General features: G+C 41.8%; 1 protein-coding gene across 1 annotated transcript in view; it reads left to right on the top strand.

Annotated features, from left to right (window-relative positions):
- Positions 1-18,963, top strand: part of LOC141132956 (hexokinase-2) — a 76,592-nt gene that overhangs the window by 41,599 nt on the left and 16,030 nt on the right. The window contains exons 4-12 of the mRNA XM_073621979.1: positions 2,193-2,312; positions 5,150-5,245; positions 7,719-7,818; positions 8,189-8,372; positions 9,092-9,247; positions 12,513-12,746; positions 14,228-14,532; positions 15,814-15,962; positions 17,396-17,515. Coding sequence (XP_073478080.1) covers positions 2,193-2,312; positions 5,150-5,245; positions 7,719-7,818; positions 8,189-8,372; positions 9,092-9,247; positions 12,513-12,746; positions 14,228-14,532; positions 15,814-15,962; positions 17,396-17,515 — 1,464 coding nt within the window. The remainder of the gene's footprint in view (positions 1-2,192; positions 2,313-5,149; positions 5,246-7,718; positions 7,819-8,188; positions 8,373-9,091; positions 9,248-12,512; positions 12,747-14,227; positions 14,533-15,813; positions 15,963-17,395; positions 17,516-18,963) is intronic.

Here is an 18,963-nt window from a genome sequence, read left to right as displayed (position 1 = left end):
ATGCAGAAAAAGGTGTAGGTAGACACAAAGGGGTTTATTTACTAAAACTGGAGAGTGCAAAATCTGGTGCAGCTCTGCTTCTAATTTCAGCTTGTTTAATTAATCTTTGACAATAAAACCTGGAAGCTGATTGGTTTCTATGCAGAGCTGCACCATATTTTGCACTCTCCAGTTTTAGTAAATCAACCCCAAAGGGAAAGGAAGCATGTTATTCAAAAGGTTACCAAGTGAAAATAAAGGGAAAAAACCTGAATAAATAAATAAATACATAAACAAATGTAGCCACTGCATCTAAAGAATGGGAAGTTGCAATACATTTTTTTTTTTTTTAGTTTTAGATATGTTCATACTCTGGGCAATCATTTAAATACACAGATTAAATACATGTAAGGGGACTGTTTTACCTTCCAAAGGCTTTGCATTTCAGTCCATCTAGTCCAAGGTTTTACAGGTAGATGAAAGTATTTATAAATATGCCCAATGACTGGACAGTAAAAGAGCAGTGGTAGGCTGATGAGGTCACCCCACTGCTCATCCTTTTCTCCTGTCCTATCAGCATGTTCATCTCCCACTCTTCAGAGTGCTGCTGCACAAAGACTGCAAGCAACTGATACCAAGTTAAATACAGGTACTGGAAGAATGGAACGCTGGATAGCCGCACTCCAAAAAATTCACCTTTATTTTAAAATTAAATATCAAGGCATCACAGGTCAATACAGACTAACTGCACAGCGTTTGACGCATTTCACACCAGATATGGTGCTTAGTCATACCATAGGTGTGCGCAGCGTATTGCATTAGGGTGTGCACCCCAAAGCTCAAACACACATGCATGTGTGTGCACGTGTATATACTGACAGTGTCAATATAGCCATGGACAATGTCAGTAGAGCAGAGATTGGTGTCAGTAAAGCAGTGGATGGTGTCAGTAGTTTTTATTTTTACTATTTTATTTTTTGTTTTTTTTTTTACAATATTATTTCTTTTAATTATTTAAATTTTTTTTTTTTTTTAGAAAAGCCATTAGGGGGCTTTGGTGAAATATCAGGGGTCTAAACAGGGGGCATCTGAGCCACATAGGGTGATTAGGGTGTACCCAGGCACCCTGGCATACCCTGTGCACATGCCTATGATAGGTACATAAATTGCTAAGAAAGAAATACATTTCAACACATGAGACACATTTGATTTATTTAAAACAGCAAACCACCTTCTCAGTTTCAAGAACTGCAGTGAGAGTTCCGGAGGACGATCAGTGATTGGTTTCTGTGGCTTACTGTGCTCGGTTCTCTTCTGTCCACTAATCCTAATGTTAGGGGTACTTATTTAGCAAAGTTTTTGACTGTTTGAATTGAGCATAGAATGCAGATTATTTTGTATGGTCCCATACTGCCTTGGGATAATAGAAATGCTGAGAAGACACCACATTTTTGATACCTACAATAGCTTACAATCTAGGTCCTTGGGTTCCTGGTTGCCAGTACCGGTTTCTCCCACAAACACTCTAATGCCCTGTACACACAATAGGATTTTCCGACAACAAAACCGTGGATTTTTTTCCGACGGATGTTGGCTCAAACTTGTCTTGCATACACACGGTCACACAAATGTCGGAAATTCTGAACATCAAGAACGCGGTGATGTACAACACGTACGACGAGCCGAGAAAAATGAAGTTCTATAGCCAGTGCGGCTCTTCTGCTTGATTCCGAGCATGCCTGGAATTTTGTGCGTCGGACTTGTGTACACACGATCCGAATTTCCGACAACGATTTTTGTTGTCGGAAAATTTGAGATCCAGATCTCAAATTTTGTTTGTCGGAAATTCCGATGGAAAATGTCCGATGTAGCCTACAAACGGTCGAATTTCTGACAACAAACTCCCATCGAACATTTGTTGTCGGAAATTCCTATCCTGTGTACAGGGCATATCATTCAAAGATGAATGAAAGAGGTCCACCAGTGACTGAAAATTCAAATACTGAACTAGTTGTGTACCTTCTTCAGCATTTTTTTTATTGCAAATGGATAATCATGACTCGTAACAAACGTTAGGCTGCTGAAGTGCTTGAATGTTCTGCTGACATCAGGACAACTCAAACTGTAATTTTCATCTCCTCAAATGGCTTATTACAAGAGGTCACAGGAGTTTTCCTTCTGCTTCTCATTAAATGCATGTTTATGTATTGCAGTTGTTTGACCACATTGCTGAATGTCTGGCCAACTTCATGGAGAAACTAAACATTAAAGACAAGAAGCTTCCTCTAGGATTCACCTTCTCGTTTCCCTGTTACCAGACTAAACTAGATGAGGTGAGTGGAAATGAGTCCTACAATACTGGCCTGTCTACTGGGCCTGTCTACTGGGACAGGCACACCCGTTGCTCCATGACATCGTTTTATCTGGGAACACTTGGGCTGGTTTAGTGAATGAAGGAAAAGGAACCTGTATTCTCTTCAAACATGTAATTGTGTGCAGGAGGCCTTTTTTTTTTTACTACTCCTATTATCTGATTGGGTGTTTCATGTGAACCCATATTCTCATCACTTCAACATAATAAATTACTCCAACAGGGCTTCTTTGTTACCAGCATGCTAGTAATGCAGGTTCCTTGCCCTGTAAACATATTAAAACTACAATGAAACACCCTCAACCGCCGTCTAGCCATGCTGGGGTGCCTAACACCCCAGGAATCACCCCTTACTTCTACACACGATCTCATTCCCAACTTTTTCTCTGTTTCTTTTTTATTAAGTACTGAACCAACAACACATACATGTAACTAAAGATCATATACCCAGAATAGTTAAATGATTTAAATATATATATTAGGTGAATACACGACCCATACAGCATTCTAATTTGATGAAAAGGAGCCCTCAGATAACACTAACACGCGAAACCGTAAGGTTTAATATATGTTGACTCCCACTCGCATGTTATTCCTGTCCTGTATAAAAAATCTATATGTACAATATGATATACCAGTAACTCACCGAAAAATACATGTCAGACTGATCATTCCTATATATGTATGGTTATGATACACATTGCTACTCTATGTATATTATATGTGCTGTTCTACTGTAAAGAACAGTATTTCTCTGTTAAATCCTGTATTTTCTTGTTTCTCTTTGAAATAAAATAAGATTGAAAGAAAACTACAATGAAAGTATCAACTTTTAATTAAAGTTTCAGTTCAAACCTCTATGTTCTATGCTTGAGAAAGGGCTTAAAAATCCTTAAGCTCAGATCAAACACTTTGGGGTTTATTTCTTTTTAAAATAGCTATATGAAAACCTCACGCATTCACCCAGCCATCATGAATAATTCCCATGATTTTTTGCCTAACATGTTTATTTCTATGATCACCAGCTCCATCGAGTGACCATAATGCAGTATTTTCCTAAAGTTCCTCAATTAGATAAGTACCACATTATGGCCACTGGATGGAGCTGATGATCACAGGAACTAAACCTATTAGGCAGATTACTGGAATTACTCTTGACGACTGGCCAAATCCACAGTAGGTTTTTTTTTATAAGTATACCCCAAAGTTTTGGACATTATTCATGCCTGTGCCCTTCCAGGGTAGTGATCTAATGCAGTGAAGATGTTCAATTTCAACTTCACTGCACCAATCAAGCATGAACATTTTACAAACCAACATGTTCTCCTTGCTTGGGTTTCCTCACACACTTTAAAAACATGCTGGGAGGTTAATTGGCTCCTGTCTAAATTGGCCCTTGTATGTATGAATGTGAGTTAGGGATCTTAGATTGTAAGCTTCTCGAGGAAATGGACTGATGTGAATGTGCACTATATTTATGTAAAGTGCTGTGCAAATTATTGGTGTTATAAACATTATATACATATAATAAATAAATAAGCTCCAACATGAGCTTTGGCTGTACATGTGCTGGAAACTACACAGTTTTGGAGGACTGAATGTGCTCTGTGACAGTTTATGGCTATCCTGCAACTCTTATTTGCAGCTAATAAGCCTGTAACGATGTGACCATTATCTAGATGCCGTTCAGATTTCAGGTCGGTGTAGATTTTACATACAAGTACATTCAGGCAAGAAAGAGTGCCTCGTTTCCCAATAAACCGGTTCCTCCATGTTTAAGTAAGGGCAGGGTGTCATTTACATAACGTACTGGCAGACAGCCAACCACTATCTTCTGTAATCGGTCTGCGTCAGTGAAGATATGATGACAGATAGAAACTTCAGTAATCATACGCGTTGCTGACTGCATGTCCTTTCTAATGTGGCCTCAAATGTATCTCAAGTATTTAGAAAATCACATATCATATGTACAGGGAGCCTTCTCCATATACATTTCCCTGGCTACACATCTTCGAATTACCAGCCTGCTATATATATATATATATATATATATATATATATATACTTCTTGTTTTAGGATGTCATAGCTCCCAAATGTCCCTGATTTCGAGGGTCTGTCCCTGATTTGGAGCAATGTCCCTCTGTCTCTCCTTCCTCCTCATTTGTCCCTCATTTTGGTCTGATCTATATAGATGTATATAAAATGCACTTTTTATCTTCTTATCTTCTCTTTATCTTTATAGCAAAAGTGTTTCCCAGTACTAAACTTTGCATCCAAATTCTAAATGGCTGCATTTGTCAATTTTAAAAGCCAATATAAAGGAATATTGGAAGTAAAAAAAAGCACTTGTGGATTTAATTAACCCTTTTTTTTGGATATGTCCCCTTTAAGGGGGTGTGGCAGGGGGCATGTCTTAAGCCCAAATTTGTTTGCTAGTAGGTGTCCCTCATTCCCATCTCAAAATGTTGGGAGGTATGGGATGTGACCTTGTGAAGGTCAACCCTAAATCAACCTGGGCACACCAGAGTTTCTCGGATCATCGTAATATATTGTTCACAATGATGTTTTTACCTCCAGTTCTGCCATAAAATGTGTAAAAGAAATAATGAAAAATAACCGGCATTCACGTTTCAGATTGTCCCAATTATTTTGGTATTATCTTAAAAGGAACATATCCTGATGAAAAAGTAGACATGGCAATGACGTTTGTATTATATGATTCATTAACCTTTGGCCAGATGAAGATGATTGTTGGTATAGCTGTACATGATCTGTAATTGTTCTGTCTCTGTTTCTAGAGCATACTGGTAAATTGGACCAAAGGGTTTAAGGCCTGCGGTGTGGAAGGAAAAGATGTGGTAACCCTTTTACGGAAGGCAATTAAGAAACGTGGGGTGAGTTCTTTATTACTCTGTTCACTTGTAATTTGTTTCCCTTATTTCAAGTATGCTGGATCCTTGGGAATGTTTTGGCAGAAATTGTTCTGTGTATATGATATTTGGTGGAGGGGAGTGCGCATTGGACAACTTTGCTGCCATTGTGCTATTAGTGCGCCCCCGTGCCTTTAAGGAGGAGCGGGCTCCTTCCAGGCCTACCTGCCCTCAATATATTCATTATTATAAACTGTACACTATATTATTAAACGTATTGGGACACTTGCCTTTACACGCACATGAACATTAATGGCATCCCAGTCTTAGTCCGTAGGGTTCAATATTGAGTTGGCCCACCCTTTGCAGCTATAACAGCTTCAACTCTTCTGGGAAGGCTGTCCACAAGGTTTAGGAGTGTGTCTATGGGATTGTTTGACCATTCTTCCAGAAGCGCACTGATGTGGATGAGAAGGCCTGGCTCGCAGTCTCCACTCTACTTCATCCCAAAGGTGTTCTATCAGGTTGAGGTCAGGACTCTGTGCAGGCCAGTCAAGTTCCTCCACCCCATACTCACTCATCCATGTCTTTATGGACCTTGCTTTGTGCACTGGTGTGCAGTCATGTGGAAACAGGAAGGAGCCATCCCCAAAATGTTCCTAAAAAGTTGGGAGCATGAAATTGTCCAAAATGTCTTGATATGCTGACGCCTTAAAAGTTCCCTTCACTGGAAGTAAGGGGCCAAGCCCAGCCCCTGAAAAACAACCCCACACCATAATCCCCCCTCCACTAAATGATTTGGACCAGTGCACAAAGCAAGGTCCATAAAGACATGTATGAGTGAGTTTGGGGTGGAGGAAGTTGACTGATCTGCACAGAATCCTGACCTCAACCCAATAGAACATCTTTGGGAGGATTTAGAGCGGAGACTGCGAGCCAGGCCTTCTCCTCCAACATCAGTGCCTGACCTCACTAATGCACTTCTGGAAGAATGGTCAAACATTCCCATAGACACACTCCTAAACCTTGTGGACAGCCTTCCCAGAAGAGTTGAAGCTGTTATAGCTGCAAAGGTTGGGCCAACTCGATATTGAACCCTACGGACTAAGACTGGGGTGCCGTTAAAGTTCATGTACATCCTCTGCAACAAAAATGCATTTTTGGTGTGATATTCCCGAAGGGTTAAAACCTCTAAAGTGTTGCAAACACTGCAACTTTCATCATTGGAACACTGCAAGTGTGTCAGCTGATTAATAATGACTGAGTCACCCCCATTCATCAGTATTCAAAGACACAAAGTAGAACAAACCACTGTTTTCTTTAGACCAGAAACCAGTAGGAATCTGCAACAAATTTTGGTAAAATCCCTGCAATATACATTGATTACCCAGAGGGGATTGCCTCTTTATGACCTAGGAAATGTGTGTGTGCCGCTCAGGCTCGGTGGTAAAGGGATATGTAGTAAATGCCTCCACAGCTGCTGCTAGAGTGCTTACAGGGGATGGAACCTGTCCTGGTTCCTATAAATCTTCAAAGAACAATGGGGTGGCCCCACATCTAGGTGTCCTGGAGCAGTAAGTAGAGTGGCAACCTCAGCCTGGACTCCAACCAGGCAACGCCCCGAGTGGGTTTCACTCTGCCCCCCAGAGCTTAGTCATAAGGATAGATGACTAAGCTCCAGGGGGCGGAGTGAAACGCTTTGGGGATGTGGCCTTGTTGGAGTCCAGGCTGAGGTTGCCACTCTACTGCTCCAGGACACCTAGATGTGCGACTTTTAGGATTTACTCTTTTACCGCTTGCCAACCATATAACGTACATATACAGCGGCAGGGCGGCTTTGCTGTAAAGGATCATGTGATCTTGCACTTCTGGGTCTGGGACGTGCATCTGCGCCACGCCTGCTCCCGGTGTGACAGCGGGTACAATGACTCGATGTCCGCTGGCACCTGCCGATGCTTCGGTACTGAGGGAGAATGGCAATCTGTAAACAAGGCAGATCGCCATTCTGTCAGCACAGAAGACATGGATCCTGTATCTCTGCAAAGCAAGGTCACCTATCCATGCCTTCCCCTAGCACAAACACCTCGCCCACAGGAAAAAAACACCAGCTAGGCACACGGTTAACCCTTTGACCGCCCCTGATTGTTTTTTTTTCAAAATTATCCGACTTTTTTTGTTTCTAGCGCAAAAAAACAACAACGCAGAGGTGATCAAATACCACCAAAAGAAAACTATTTGTGGGGGGAAAAAAAGATAATCATTTTGTTTAGGTAGAGCGTCGCACAGCCGTGCAATTGTCAGTTAAAATAACACAGTACCGTATCTCAAAAAATGGCCTGGTCAGGAAGGGGGGTAAATCTTTCGGAGCTGAAGTGGTTAAAGTTAAAAAGTTCCACCTGCACATTGTATAATGACTTTACCCTACGGATGCAGTTTAACCTTTTTCACTGCTGCTTTTATAGTGACATTAAAATTTTTTTTCTTAATTCTTGTACAGGATTTTGACATTGATATTGTGGCAGTGGTGAATGACACAGTGGGGACAATGATGACATGTGGGTTTGATGATCACAACTGTGAGATTGGACTTATTATAGGTAAGGAAGTGTGTGTGTGTGAGTGTGTGTGTGTGAGTGTGAGTGTGTGTGTGTGTGCCTGTGCCTGTGTGTGTGTGTATATTTTATATATATATATATATATATATATATATATATATATATATATATATATATATATAAAATATATATTATATGTATATATATATATATATATATATATATATATATATATAATATTTTTTATTATAATATATATATATATATATAATTTTTTTTATTATATATGCATGCCATATGGGTATTGACACAATATACATGCATGCCAGGCACCCAGCGTTTATGTGAAGATCCTCCTATCAGCAATCCTTAAGTCTGCTTGGACCTGTATTAATGACTGCATTTTTCCCAGGTACTGGAACCAATGCCTGCTACATGGAAGATATGCGTCACTTCGAACTGGTGGAAGGTGACGAGGGACGCATGTGTGTGAACATGGAGTGGGGGGCATTTGGAGACGATGGAATACTGGATGACATTAGAACTGAATTTGACAGAGACATTGACATGGGATCTCTTAATCCTGGAAAGCAGATGTAAGTATCTTACATTGTTTCTGTATCTCTATATACTGTAAGTCCAGGACCAAGTCATACTTACCATCCCTGAAATAAAATCAAAGTGTCTTCCCACTTTAAATTATTGATGGACGGTAAATGCAAACAGAAAGCAATGGATGCCATTGAAAAAGCTAAAGAATGTAAATGCATTAATATTTAATTTAAGAAAAAATAAATATTGAGGTTTATAATGTAATACACATTACCATTTGGTCTTTTCATTATTTTATCTAGCAAATGTAATAGTAATCATGATTCATGTCACAATTGCAAGATTGCCATCCAGTGGCCATTTTGTGTTATTACACCATATGAAGGTTGACAAGATTTGCAGAACTGACACATGGGCTTTGGCAAGCGACAAGATGTTACAATGTAGAAGATCATTTACTGTATTGTAATACAAAAATAACTTTGATACTCTGCTATAGAGTAATTAAGCGAGGTAACAATGAAGTGTAAAATAAAAGTAGATTTTATAGATTGTTACAACAGCATGACTTATTGGTTTTGCTGTCATGAGGGATAACCAATCAGAAGTCAGATTTCATTAGTATAAATTAGTCTGTTGGTAGATGACATGTGGTTGCTGTATAATACTACACATAACTGCTCTTTGCACCGTGCCCATGTAGCTGCGTTGGATCTCAGAGAAGTGCGTGGTGCTGACAGTTAGATCTTCCTCTCTTTTTTAGGTTTGAGAAGATGATCAGTGGGATGTACATGGGAGAGCTGGTGCGGCTCATTCTAGTCAAGATGGCCAAGGAGGATCTGCTGTTTGGTGGAAGAATCACCGCCGATCTGTTGACCACTGGACACTTTGAGACACGCTATGTATCAGAAATTGAAAAGTAAGATCATCAAAATGCATTTATTTATTATTTATTACAGGTACTTATATAGCGCCATCAATTTACGCAGCGCTTTACATATATATTGTACATTCACATCAGTCCCTATCCTCAAGGAGCTTACAATGTAAGGTCCCTAACTCACATTCATACATACACATACTAGGGCCAATTTAGACAGGAGCTAATTAACCTACCAGCATGTTTTTGGAGTGTGGGAGGAAACTGGAGTACTCGGAGGTAACCCACGCAGGCATATGACTTATTAACAGAACCAACTCAATGGGGTTGATATGAAATCTGGTGCAGCTCTGCATAGAAACCAATCAGCTTCCAGGTTTTTTGTCAAAGCTTAATTGGGCAAGCTTAAGTTAGAAGCCAGTTAATATGCAGAGCTGCATCAGATTTTGCACTTTCCAGTTTTAGTAAATCAACTCCAATAATGTGTCTCTTAGTAAAATGAAACATTAAACCTTTTGACAAATATAAAACTGTTATTTGTTCCCAGTGGCGTAGCGTGGGTTGTCAGCACCCGGGGCAAGGCAAGTAATTTGCGCCCCCCCAACCTGCGGACTTTTAGCACTCCCAGAGTCCTGTCCCTTCCCTTCCTACAATAGTACTAACCAACCTGATTCCTATACTGACCACTACACTCTACTGTCCACTACACTGACCACTATACTACACTGACTACTATACTGTCCACTACACTATACTGCTCACTACACTGACCGCTATACTGTCCACTACACTATACTGACCTCTATACTGTCCACTACACTATCCACTATACTGACCACTACACTGTCCACTATACTTTACTGTCCGCTATACTTACCACTGCACTATACTGACCACTATACAGTCCACTACACTGACCACTATACTGTCCACTACACTATACTGCCCACTACTCTGACCACTATACTATACTGCTCACTACACTATACGGTCCACTATACTGCCCACTACACTATACTGCCCACTACACTATACCACTAAACTGCCCACTACACTATACTGACCACTACACTGTCCACTATACTTTACTGTCCGCTATACTTACCACTGCACTATACTGACCACTATACTGTCCACTACACTGACCACTATACTGTCCACTACACTATACTGCCCACTACACTGACCACTATACTATACTGCCCACTACACTATACGGTCCACTATACTACCCACTACACTATACTGCCCACTACACTATACCACTAAACTGCCCACTACACTATACTGACCACTATACTGCCCACTACACTATACTGTCCACTATACTGCCCACTACACTATACTGTCCACTATACTGATCTCTATACTGTCCACTACACTATACTGCCCACTATACTGTCCACTACACTATACTGTCCACTACACTGACCACTATACTGTCCACTACACTACCCACTACACTATCCACTATACTGACCTCTATACTGTCCACTACACTGCCCACTACATTGTCCACTATACTGTCCACTACACTATACTGCCCACTACACTGACCACTATACTGTCCACTACACTATACTGCCCCCTACACTGACCGCTATACTGTCCACTACACTATACTGTCCACTACACTGACCACTATACTGTCCACTACACTATACGGTCCACTATACTGGCCACTACACTATACTGCCCACTTTACTGTCCACTACACTATACTGCCCACTACACTATACCACTATACTGTCCACTACACTGACCGCTATACTGCCCACTACACTATACTGACCACTATATTGTCCACTACACTATACTGTCCACTATACTGACCTCTATACTATACTGTCCACTACACTATATTGACCACTATACTGCCCACTACACTATACTGTCCACTGCACTATGTTATCCACTATACTGACCACTATATGGTCCACTACACTATATTGTCCACTACACTGACCACTAAACTATACTGTCCACTATACTGCACTGACTACTTTACTGTCCACTACACTATCCTACCTACAGTATTCATATACTGCCTACTACACTGCATGACTCTAGCTGCTCTTCTACTCACTCTCTCTGGCTGGGTGCTCCCTCTTCCCAGACTGTGTCCCGCCCCCCCCCCCCCCCCCCGGGCCAGCAACACGACTCTCATCACGAGGGAGTCTTACCTTTTCTTCTTTGTTTCCCATCGGTCCGGAGGGGAGCAGGAGGAGGAGACAGCGGCGCTCACAATCTTTTTGTGTCCCCTGCGCTCCGCCATGTTCAGTCTCCGGCGCCTTGTGATTGGGTGTATGGGGTCATGTGCGGCGGTGGGGCTGGCCTGTTAACGCTCGCGCTTGCTCCTGGAGTCCCGCCTCCGCACATGACCCCATTTACCCAATCACAGGGTGCCAAAGACTGAACATGTGCAGAGGCGGGACTCCAGGATGTACCGCGATCATGGATAGGCCAGCCGCGCCGCCGCACATGACCCCATACGGCCAATCACAGGGCGCCGGAGACTGAACATGGCGGCCAGAGCGTGGGGACACCGGGCAGTGAATTTAGGAGGAGGCAGCCAGTAGTCACACACTGGCACGGAATTGCGCCCCCCCTAAATGTTGCGCCCGGGGCCACGGCCCCCTCCGCACCCCCCACGCTACGCCACTGTTCGTTTCTAGTCCTTTCACTCTATTTTAAAAGTGTTTCTGGCATTAAAGCGGAATTTCAATCATTTTTTCATCATTCCATCTATTAAATCTTCTCTCCTTGTTGTTTTAACTTTGGATAGTAAAACATTTTTTTTTCTGCCAAAAATCCCTTATACAAGCCACTTCCTGTTTCTTGTCTGGTAAAAAGCCCAAGCCTATGACATCATGCACAGCTCTCTCTCTCACTCTCGTGAGAGTTTGCCAGGAAGGGGGGGGGATGAGTAAGAGGGCCAATGAGAGCTGCAGAGCTGGAGGTGTGCCTTTGTGTGTCTATGTAAATCCAGGAAGTGAACAGGCAGCAGCTTCAGCTGCCTATAGTTAAAATGGATGCAGCCAGACTCCGTGGAGGGAGATTTCTGCAGCATATTTGGCAAGTACAGAATCACAATATATATAAAATAATATGCAAAGTGGTTGGAGGGAAGTTTCAGAATGACAAATATGTTTTTATTACAAATTATGTGAGCAGACTGCAGTTCCTCTTTAAGCTAATTGCCTTTGAAGTATATTGGAACATTCTATTCTGTGTTTGGGGTAGCAGGTCATTGTTCTCCAGATGTAATATGGACTTGCACCGTTGTCTCCTTCTGCTTTTACAGAGATAAGGAAGGGATCAAAACAGCACATGCAGTCCTGAGCAAACTGGGACTGGAACCTTCACACGAGGACTGTGTAGCAACCCACCGAATTTGCCAAATTGTGTCTGCCAGATCCGCCAATTTATGTGCAGCCACACTTTCTGCAGTTCTGAGGCGTATTCGGGAGAACAAGGGTGTGGAACGGCTGAAATCAACTGTGGGCGTGGATGGATCTGTGTACAAAAATCATCCCCAGTAAGTGTGAAGACATCTGAAAGCTAGGTACATACTGATGGAGTGTAAGTGTGGAGAGATGACTAAGCTAGGTATATACCGTGCAATATGTGTGAACGCAAAGGCTTACATATGTAGAAAATCAACAGACAGGGATAGATCTTATGGGATGACACACTGGCCTTGGCCAGGGGGAATATAGTTGACAACCAGCCCTGAAGGTGAGTAAACAAGTACCATTTAGATGCCGCTGTTCCACGTATGGTATACTGTATAATATAGCAGGTGAGGCCATCGTGGACTGATCCTGCCAGCTTTGTTAGTTCCAGCTCTCTGTAGGTTGCAATAGGTTTTATACCCACTGCATACATCTGATAAACTTATTTAGTTTTAGATCTGTTTTAGGAAATATCTGCGTGTTGCTGATTTTACAATGGTTCTCCAGGGCCATCAAATTAAGGGGATGTTTGTATCCCTTTAATATTACACATACCTGATTGGCTGTTTGGAGTTTGGATTCTATGTCATTCTCATCTCTAGTTTTATTTATACACATGTTACAGATTCCCTCCCAACTGTCCCTGATTTGGAGCAATGTCCCTCATTCCTCCTCATTTTTCCCTGATTTTGGTCTGATCTATATAGATGTATATAAAATGCACTTTTTATCTATCAAAAAGTATTTCCCAGCACTAAACCTTTCATCTGATTTCTAAATTGCTGCATTTGTAAATTCCAAAAGCCAATATAAAGGAATAGCAGTGGTAAAAAAAAGCACTCGTGGGTTTAACCAATCTTGTTTTTTTTTTGTACAATTATCCTTTAAGGGGGCGTGGAAAGGGGTGTGTCCTATGCCTGCATACTTTTGCTGATAGGTGTCCCTCATTCCCATCTCAAAAAGTTGGGAGGTATGGTTACAGTGCTAAAAATTCTAGGTCTTCTGTTAGGCCCCTTTCACACTGGGGCGGTTTGCAGGCGTTATTGCGCTAAAAATAGCGCCTGCAAACCGCCCCAAAACAGCCTCCGCTGTTTGTTCAGTGTGAAAGCCCGAGGGCTTTCACACTGAAGCGGTGCGCTGGCAGGAGAAGAAAAAATCTCCTGTCAGCCGCATCTTTGGAGCGGTGTATTCACCGCTCCTAAACCGCTCCTGCCCATTGAAATCAATGGGACAGCGCAGCTATACCGTGGCAATACCGCGGCTATAGCCGCGCTATACGAGTGGATTTAACCCTTTTTCGGCCGCCAGCGGGGGGTTAAAACCGCACCGCTAGCGGCCGAATACCGCAGTAAAACAGCGCTAAAAATAGTGCTGTTTTACCGCTGACGCCCCCTACCGCCCCAGTGTGAAAGGGGCCTAAGTGGTATTATTTCCAACATACTTTATAATTTTTAGGTGATTTGCTTTGTATTTTTAGAAATTCAGTAGGGAGCCTAGGGCAGTTGGTAAACCTTCCATAGTGCACACCAGGCTAAGTCTGCGTTCTTATTGTTACTCTCTGCAGTTTTGCCCGGCTTCTTCAGAAGACTGTTCGCCGACTTGTGCCTGACTGCGATGTCCGATTCATTCGTTCGGAGGATGGCAGTGGTAAAGGAGCAGCCATGGTGACAGCTGTAGCACACCGATTGGCTGACCAGCGTCACGAGCGTGAGAAGACTCTTGAATCTCTGAAACTGAGCACTAAGCAGCTTCTAGAGGTCAAGAGACTCATGAGAGTGGAAATGGATAGAGGCCTGAAAAGGACAAGTCATGATGAGGCCACAGTGAAGATGCTGCCCACATATGTGCGCTCTACCCCCGATGGAACAGGTAAGATTTCCACTAACAAAGTGTATGTGAACTGTAGACCAAACATTTGATATATTTCAGCTTCCCGGTCCTTAGATATGATGGCTGCATTCATTTTTTTGTTTCATTTTTACCTGGTAATTGGGAATTACATACTTCCTGTCCTAGGGTGGCAACACTCTTTTCTCCACTGTATCAATAGAGAAGTCATGGTTGTCACCTAGGTTGCTCCCGTAATTTGGACTACAAACACGTCCTTCTTTCTTAATCTCCATTACATGGGTGGTATTTATAGTTTAGAGAAAACAGCCTGCAAGGGAAGATAACATTCTTTGTGATTTCGATTCACTTTCAGCATTATTCCCCTTACACACGATCGGACATTCCGACAACAAAATCCATGGATTTTTTCCGACGGATGTTGGCTCAAACTTGTCTTGCATACACACGGTCACACAAAGTTGTCGGAAATTCCAAATGTCAAGAACGCGGTGACGTACAACACGTAGGACAAGCCGAGAAAAATGAAGTTCAATAGCCAGTGTGGCTCTTCTGCTGGATTCCGAGCACGCGTGGCACTTTGTGCGTCGGAATTGTGTACACAAGATCGGAATTTACGCGAACGTAGTTTGTTTTTGGAAAATTTGAGAACCAGATCTCAAATTTTGTGCGATGGAAATTCTGATGGAAACTGTCCGATGGAGCCTACACACGGTCGGATTTTCCGACAACAAGCTCCGATCACACATTTTACGTCGGAAAGTCTGACCATGTGTATGGGGCATAAGGGCCTTTTCACACCAGCAGACCAATCGGGGCCAGCCTGCCCTGATCCGCTAAAAACAGATGGATGGGGATCTGTTCACCATCCATCCGGCGGATCAACTCAGATGATAGTCAGATGAAAACAGACAGGCCGTCTGTTTCCATCCCACCGCCTCATAGAGAACAGCAGGCTGTCATCCATCTGCTTGAGAGATCCCCCGGTGAGCAGGCGGATCCGCTTGACGGATTCCGCTCTGTCTGAAAGGGGCCTAAATCAGTATTTCCCAAACCCTATTCTCATAAAATTAATTGTAGCCTGAGATGCCATTATTTTTTTAAACAGAATTCTAATGATCAGTGATTGCTTTAACCTTTATTTCAATGGCATTGACCATTTTGGTGAATATTTAGTGGTTATAACTAGTGAGAAGTCAGTCAGGATGTTTGGATAGTTCTTTATCACAAAGTCAATGCACAGCAATACAATAGCTAATGTGGCATGTAAGATGTAATGACACAATATTCCATTTTGTCCAGAGAGGGGTGACTTCCTGGCATTGGATCTCGGTGGCACAAATTTCCGGGTACTCCTGGTGCGTGTTCGGAATGGAATGAGACGCGGAGTGGAAATGCACAACAAGATTTACACCATCCCCCAGGATGCCATGCAGGGGACCGGAGAGGAGGTGAGATTTTTTTAACTAAATGGTGGGAACAGTTTGTTCACCTCTGTGGTTGGCTGAAAAATTGTTCAAATATTTTTAAAGCTGAACAGATATATAAGATTACAGTAGCTCTGTATTCATTGATACATAATTAAATATGAAAAATATAATGATATGCAGCGCTATAAATGTAGTATTGCAAATAAAAAGTCCATAGTGTTTGAAATAAAGTCCTTGTTCAGGAGAAAACGTTGGAATCACCCACAGTGTAGACAGAAATACAAATCCTCAGAGCCACAAAACCATTAATAGAGATCACAGATGGCTGGGTATTTCATCAGATAAAAACAAGCATATAAAAGACAGCAGTCTCTATGAGCAGCGTTTGTTTCCAACTACAAAGATGGCCGCGGTCGACACGTTACAATGTCGTGATGTCAGAACTCCTCCCCTTTATTTGAAACACTATGGACTTTTTATTTGCAATACTACATTTATACCGCTGCATATCATTATATTGTTCTTGCTTCTTATTGTCACCATACAATTAATGCAGCTGCTTTATTACTGTTACCAGTGCATTGATTAATCTTGAATTTATTGTTTACATAATTAAATATGTATTTATTTTTATGTTTTTACACATGCGCAGTATTCTTCCTTTATATAAACATAATTAAATATACTTTTAATGCAAGTATCAGAATTTGACCTGGTATCGGCCTCTTGCAATCCCAAGTACAGCAGAGCTCAAGCTGGCCATAGACATTTGCCCAGTTCAGCAGGGAATGGACAAGTTTTAATTTATAAACCAAAATAAAATGCAGTGTTCAAACAATGGGTAAAAATACTCAAAAGGATAAATAGTTAAATACATCAATTCATACGGTGATAAATGCAAAAATATGATGAAAAAATTATTATTAAAATTCTAGTGCTGAATAAGGTGCAGTAATTAAATGATGACCTATGATGCACAAACAGGTCAAAGGGTAGCACCTTTTGAGTATCTTTAATCATTGTTTGAGTGCTGCACTTTATTTTGGTTCATATTTCATAAGGTCGGTGTGTCACCTTTTTGTACAAGCTGCTTTTCCTCTAAGAGCGCTCATTTGTATATTATTACATTTGAAATTTCGATCGATGTATGGCCATTCCTGCTCAACAGAAGTTGATTTAACGATTGATGATGTTGGAAAACGTTTGTCGATCTGCGGCTGCAGCAGAGGAGTCCCATTGTCAGAATCCAATGGCACAGGGGGGGAAAGATTCCTCCATCCATCTGGCTTGGGTGGCTGGGGAAATCCGTTCTTTTTTTTCCAATCACCATACAGACTGATCGAATTGATTATCAGTAAATGATTCCTGACAGTAGTGGCATTGTTGTGGAAATGTGTAGAATAATGCTTTCAGAACTTATGATATCCCACTGACAAACCTGAAATTCTTTGCAGCTGTTTGATCATATTGTGCACTGCATTGCCGACTTCCTGGAGTACATGGGCATGAAAGGAGTGTCACTACCACTTGGGTTCACATTCTCTTTTCCTTGTCATCAGAACAGCCTAGATGCGGTAACTATCAATAATTTTGCTTATTCTCTATCATGTAAATATGTGACTTCATTCATTGGTTTTTCTTTGAGAAATCAGCAGGACAAAGCAAAAAAGCTTTAGCTGGTTGTACCCGGATGGTTCTTGATGTCAGGGCCGCTGATAAGGCAGTACAGCCAGCCCCCCTGTACTGGGGCCAGGCCCCGTCAGTTCAAAATGGGGGCCCAGGCATCTGCTGAGCAAGAGGGCTGGCTGTACTGTTTTATTGCAGATACTGATTATCTTCTGCCTCCCCCTGCAATGCTGCCGGCTTCTCCTATGGGCACACAGGGGAATGTTTTAGGATGGAGAGCAAAGAAAAGGAGACAGTAAATATGTCATTTACTGGCCCCTTCCTTTCCTGAATGAACACAGTGAGTGATTGGTACCAATCACTCCTGTGTCCATTCATCACTGTAGCATAAGACTGTGTTTACTATGCTTCAGTTTGTTAATGAGCAGGAAGCATCAGAGCGCTTCGAAGCCTCAGAGCGCTTCTTATTCATTCACCTGTGCAGCTGAGGCTTCAGAGAAAGGGCCTGATAAATTTACTATATGTCCTCAGTCACTGGGGGGGGGGGGCGCTGAGACTGGTTGAAAAATATAACAGCCGCAGCAGGAGATTCGTCCATTAATGCTGTATAACATAAATAGAGGAATCTGGTGGTTTTGTTTTGTTCAGCCGACTGAACGAAAAAACTCGAATAGTGTATGGGCAGCTTTATATAATGCAATAGGAAGGGAGCTGACAGTGTTGAGTGGAGAAAAGACATGAATGATTTAGACTATATAAGCATGTATTTCGTACAGAAAAAAACTGCAATGCAGATATGTTTTCTGCAATTCTCACAACAACTAATAAAATGATGGCAGCAACCAGTATAATAAATGGTGAACACATTTTGCATGGTGTAAACCACCTTGCAGTTAACCAGTAGAGCAAAAAATGCATGGATTATTAAAGCTTAACAAACATATATAAAAGTATGCAATTTAATAAATGTATGTATTCATGAAAAATGAATGAAACCTTAATTTCAGCCTTTGTTAATCTTCTGAACAGCATCTCTCATACTGGGAGAGGGAGAGGCAGCACTCCGAGACGGTCAGGCTCTATTTCTTTGAACAGTGCTGCCCTCCGACGCTTACCGGAGCCGACGGGGCAGGGGAAACGATCGGATGTTCTTCCATGCTGGGTATGGAGACAAGTGAGGGGAAGATGGCCCCCACCCGTCTCCATACCATTGCGGGGTGGAAGTGACGTCAAAATGTCACTTTTGCCTATAGCTCTTAAAGGGACAATTTTTTTTTTTAATTTTTCTAAATGACAATTTTTTGTTTATTGCATTTTTGTGTAAATATGAGATCTGAGGTCTTTTTGACCCCAGATCTCATATTTAAGAGGTCCTGTCATGCTTTTTTTCTATAAC

Source organism: Aquarana catesbeiana, linkage group LG03 (assembly GCF_042186555.1).
Source record: "Aquarana catesbeiana isolate 2022-GZ linkage group LG03, ASM4218655v1, whole genome shotgun sequence".
In the NCBI taxonomy this organism is placed as follows: Eukaryota; Metazoa; Chordata; class Amphibia; order Anura; family Ranidae; genus Aquarana; species Aquarana catesbeiana.
Note: the sequence above shows the minus strand (reverse complement) of the source record. Positions and strands in the feature narration are given on the sequence as shown.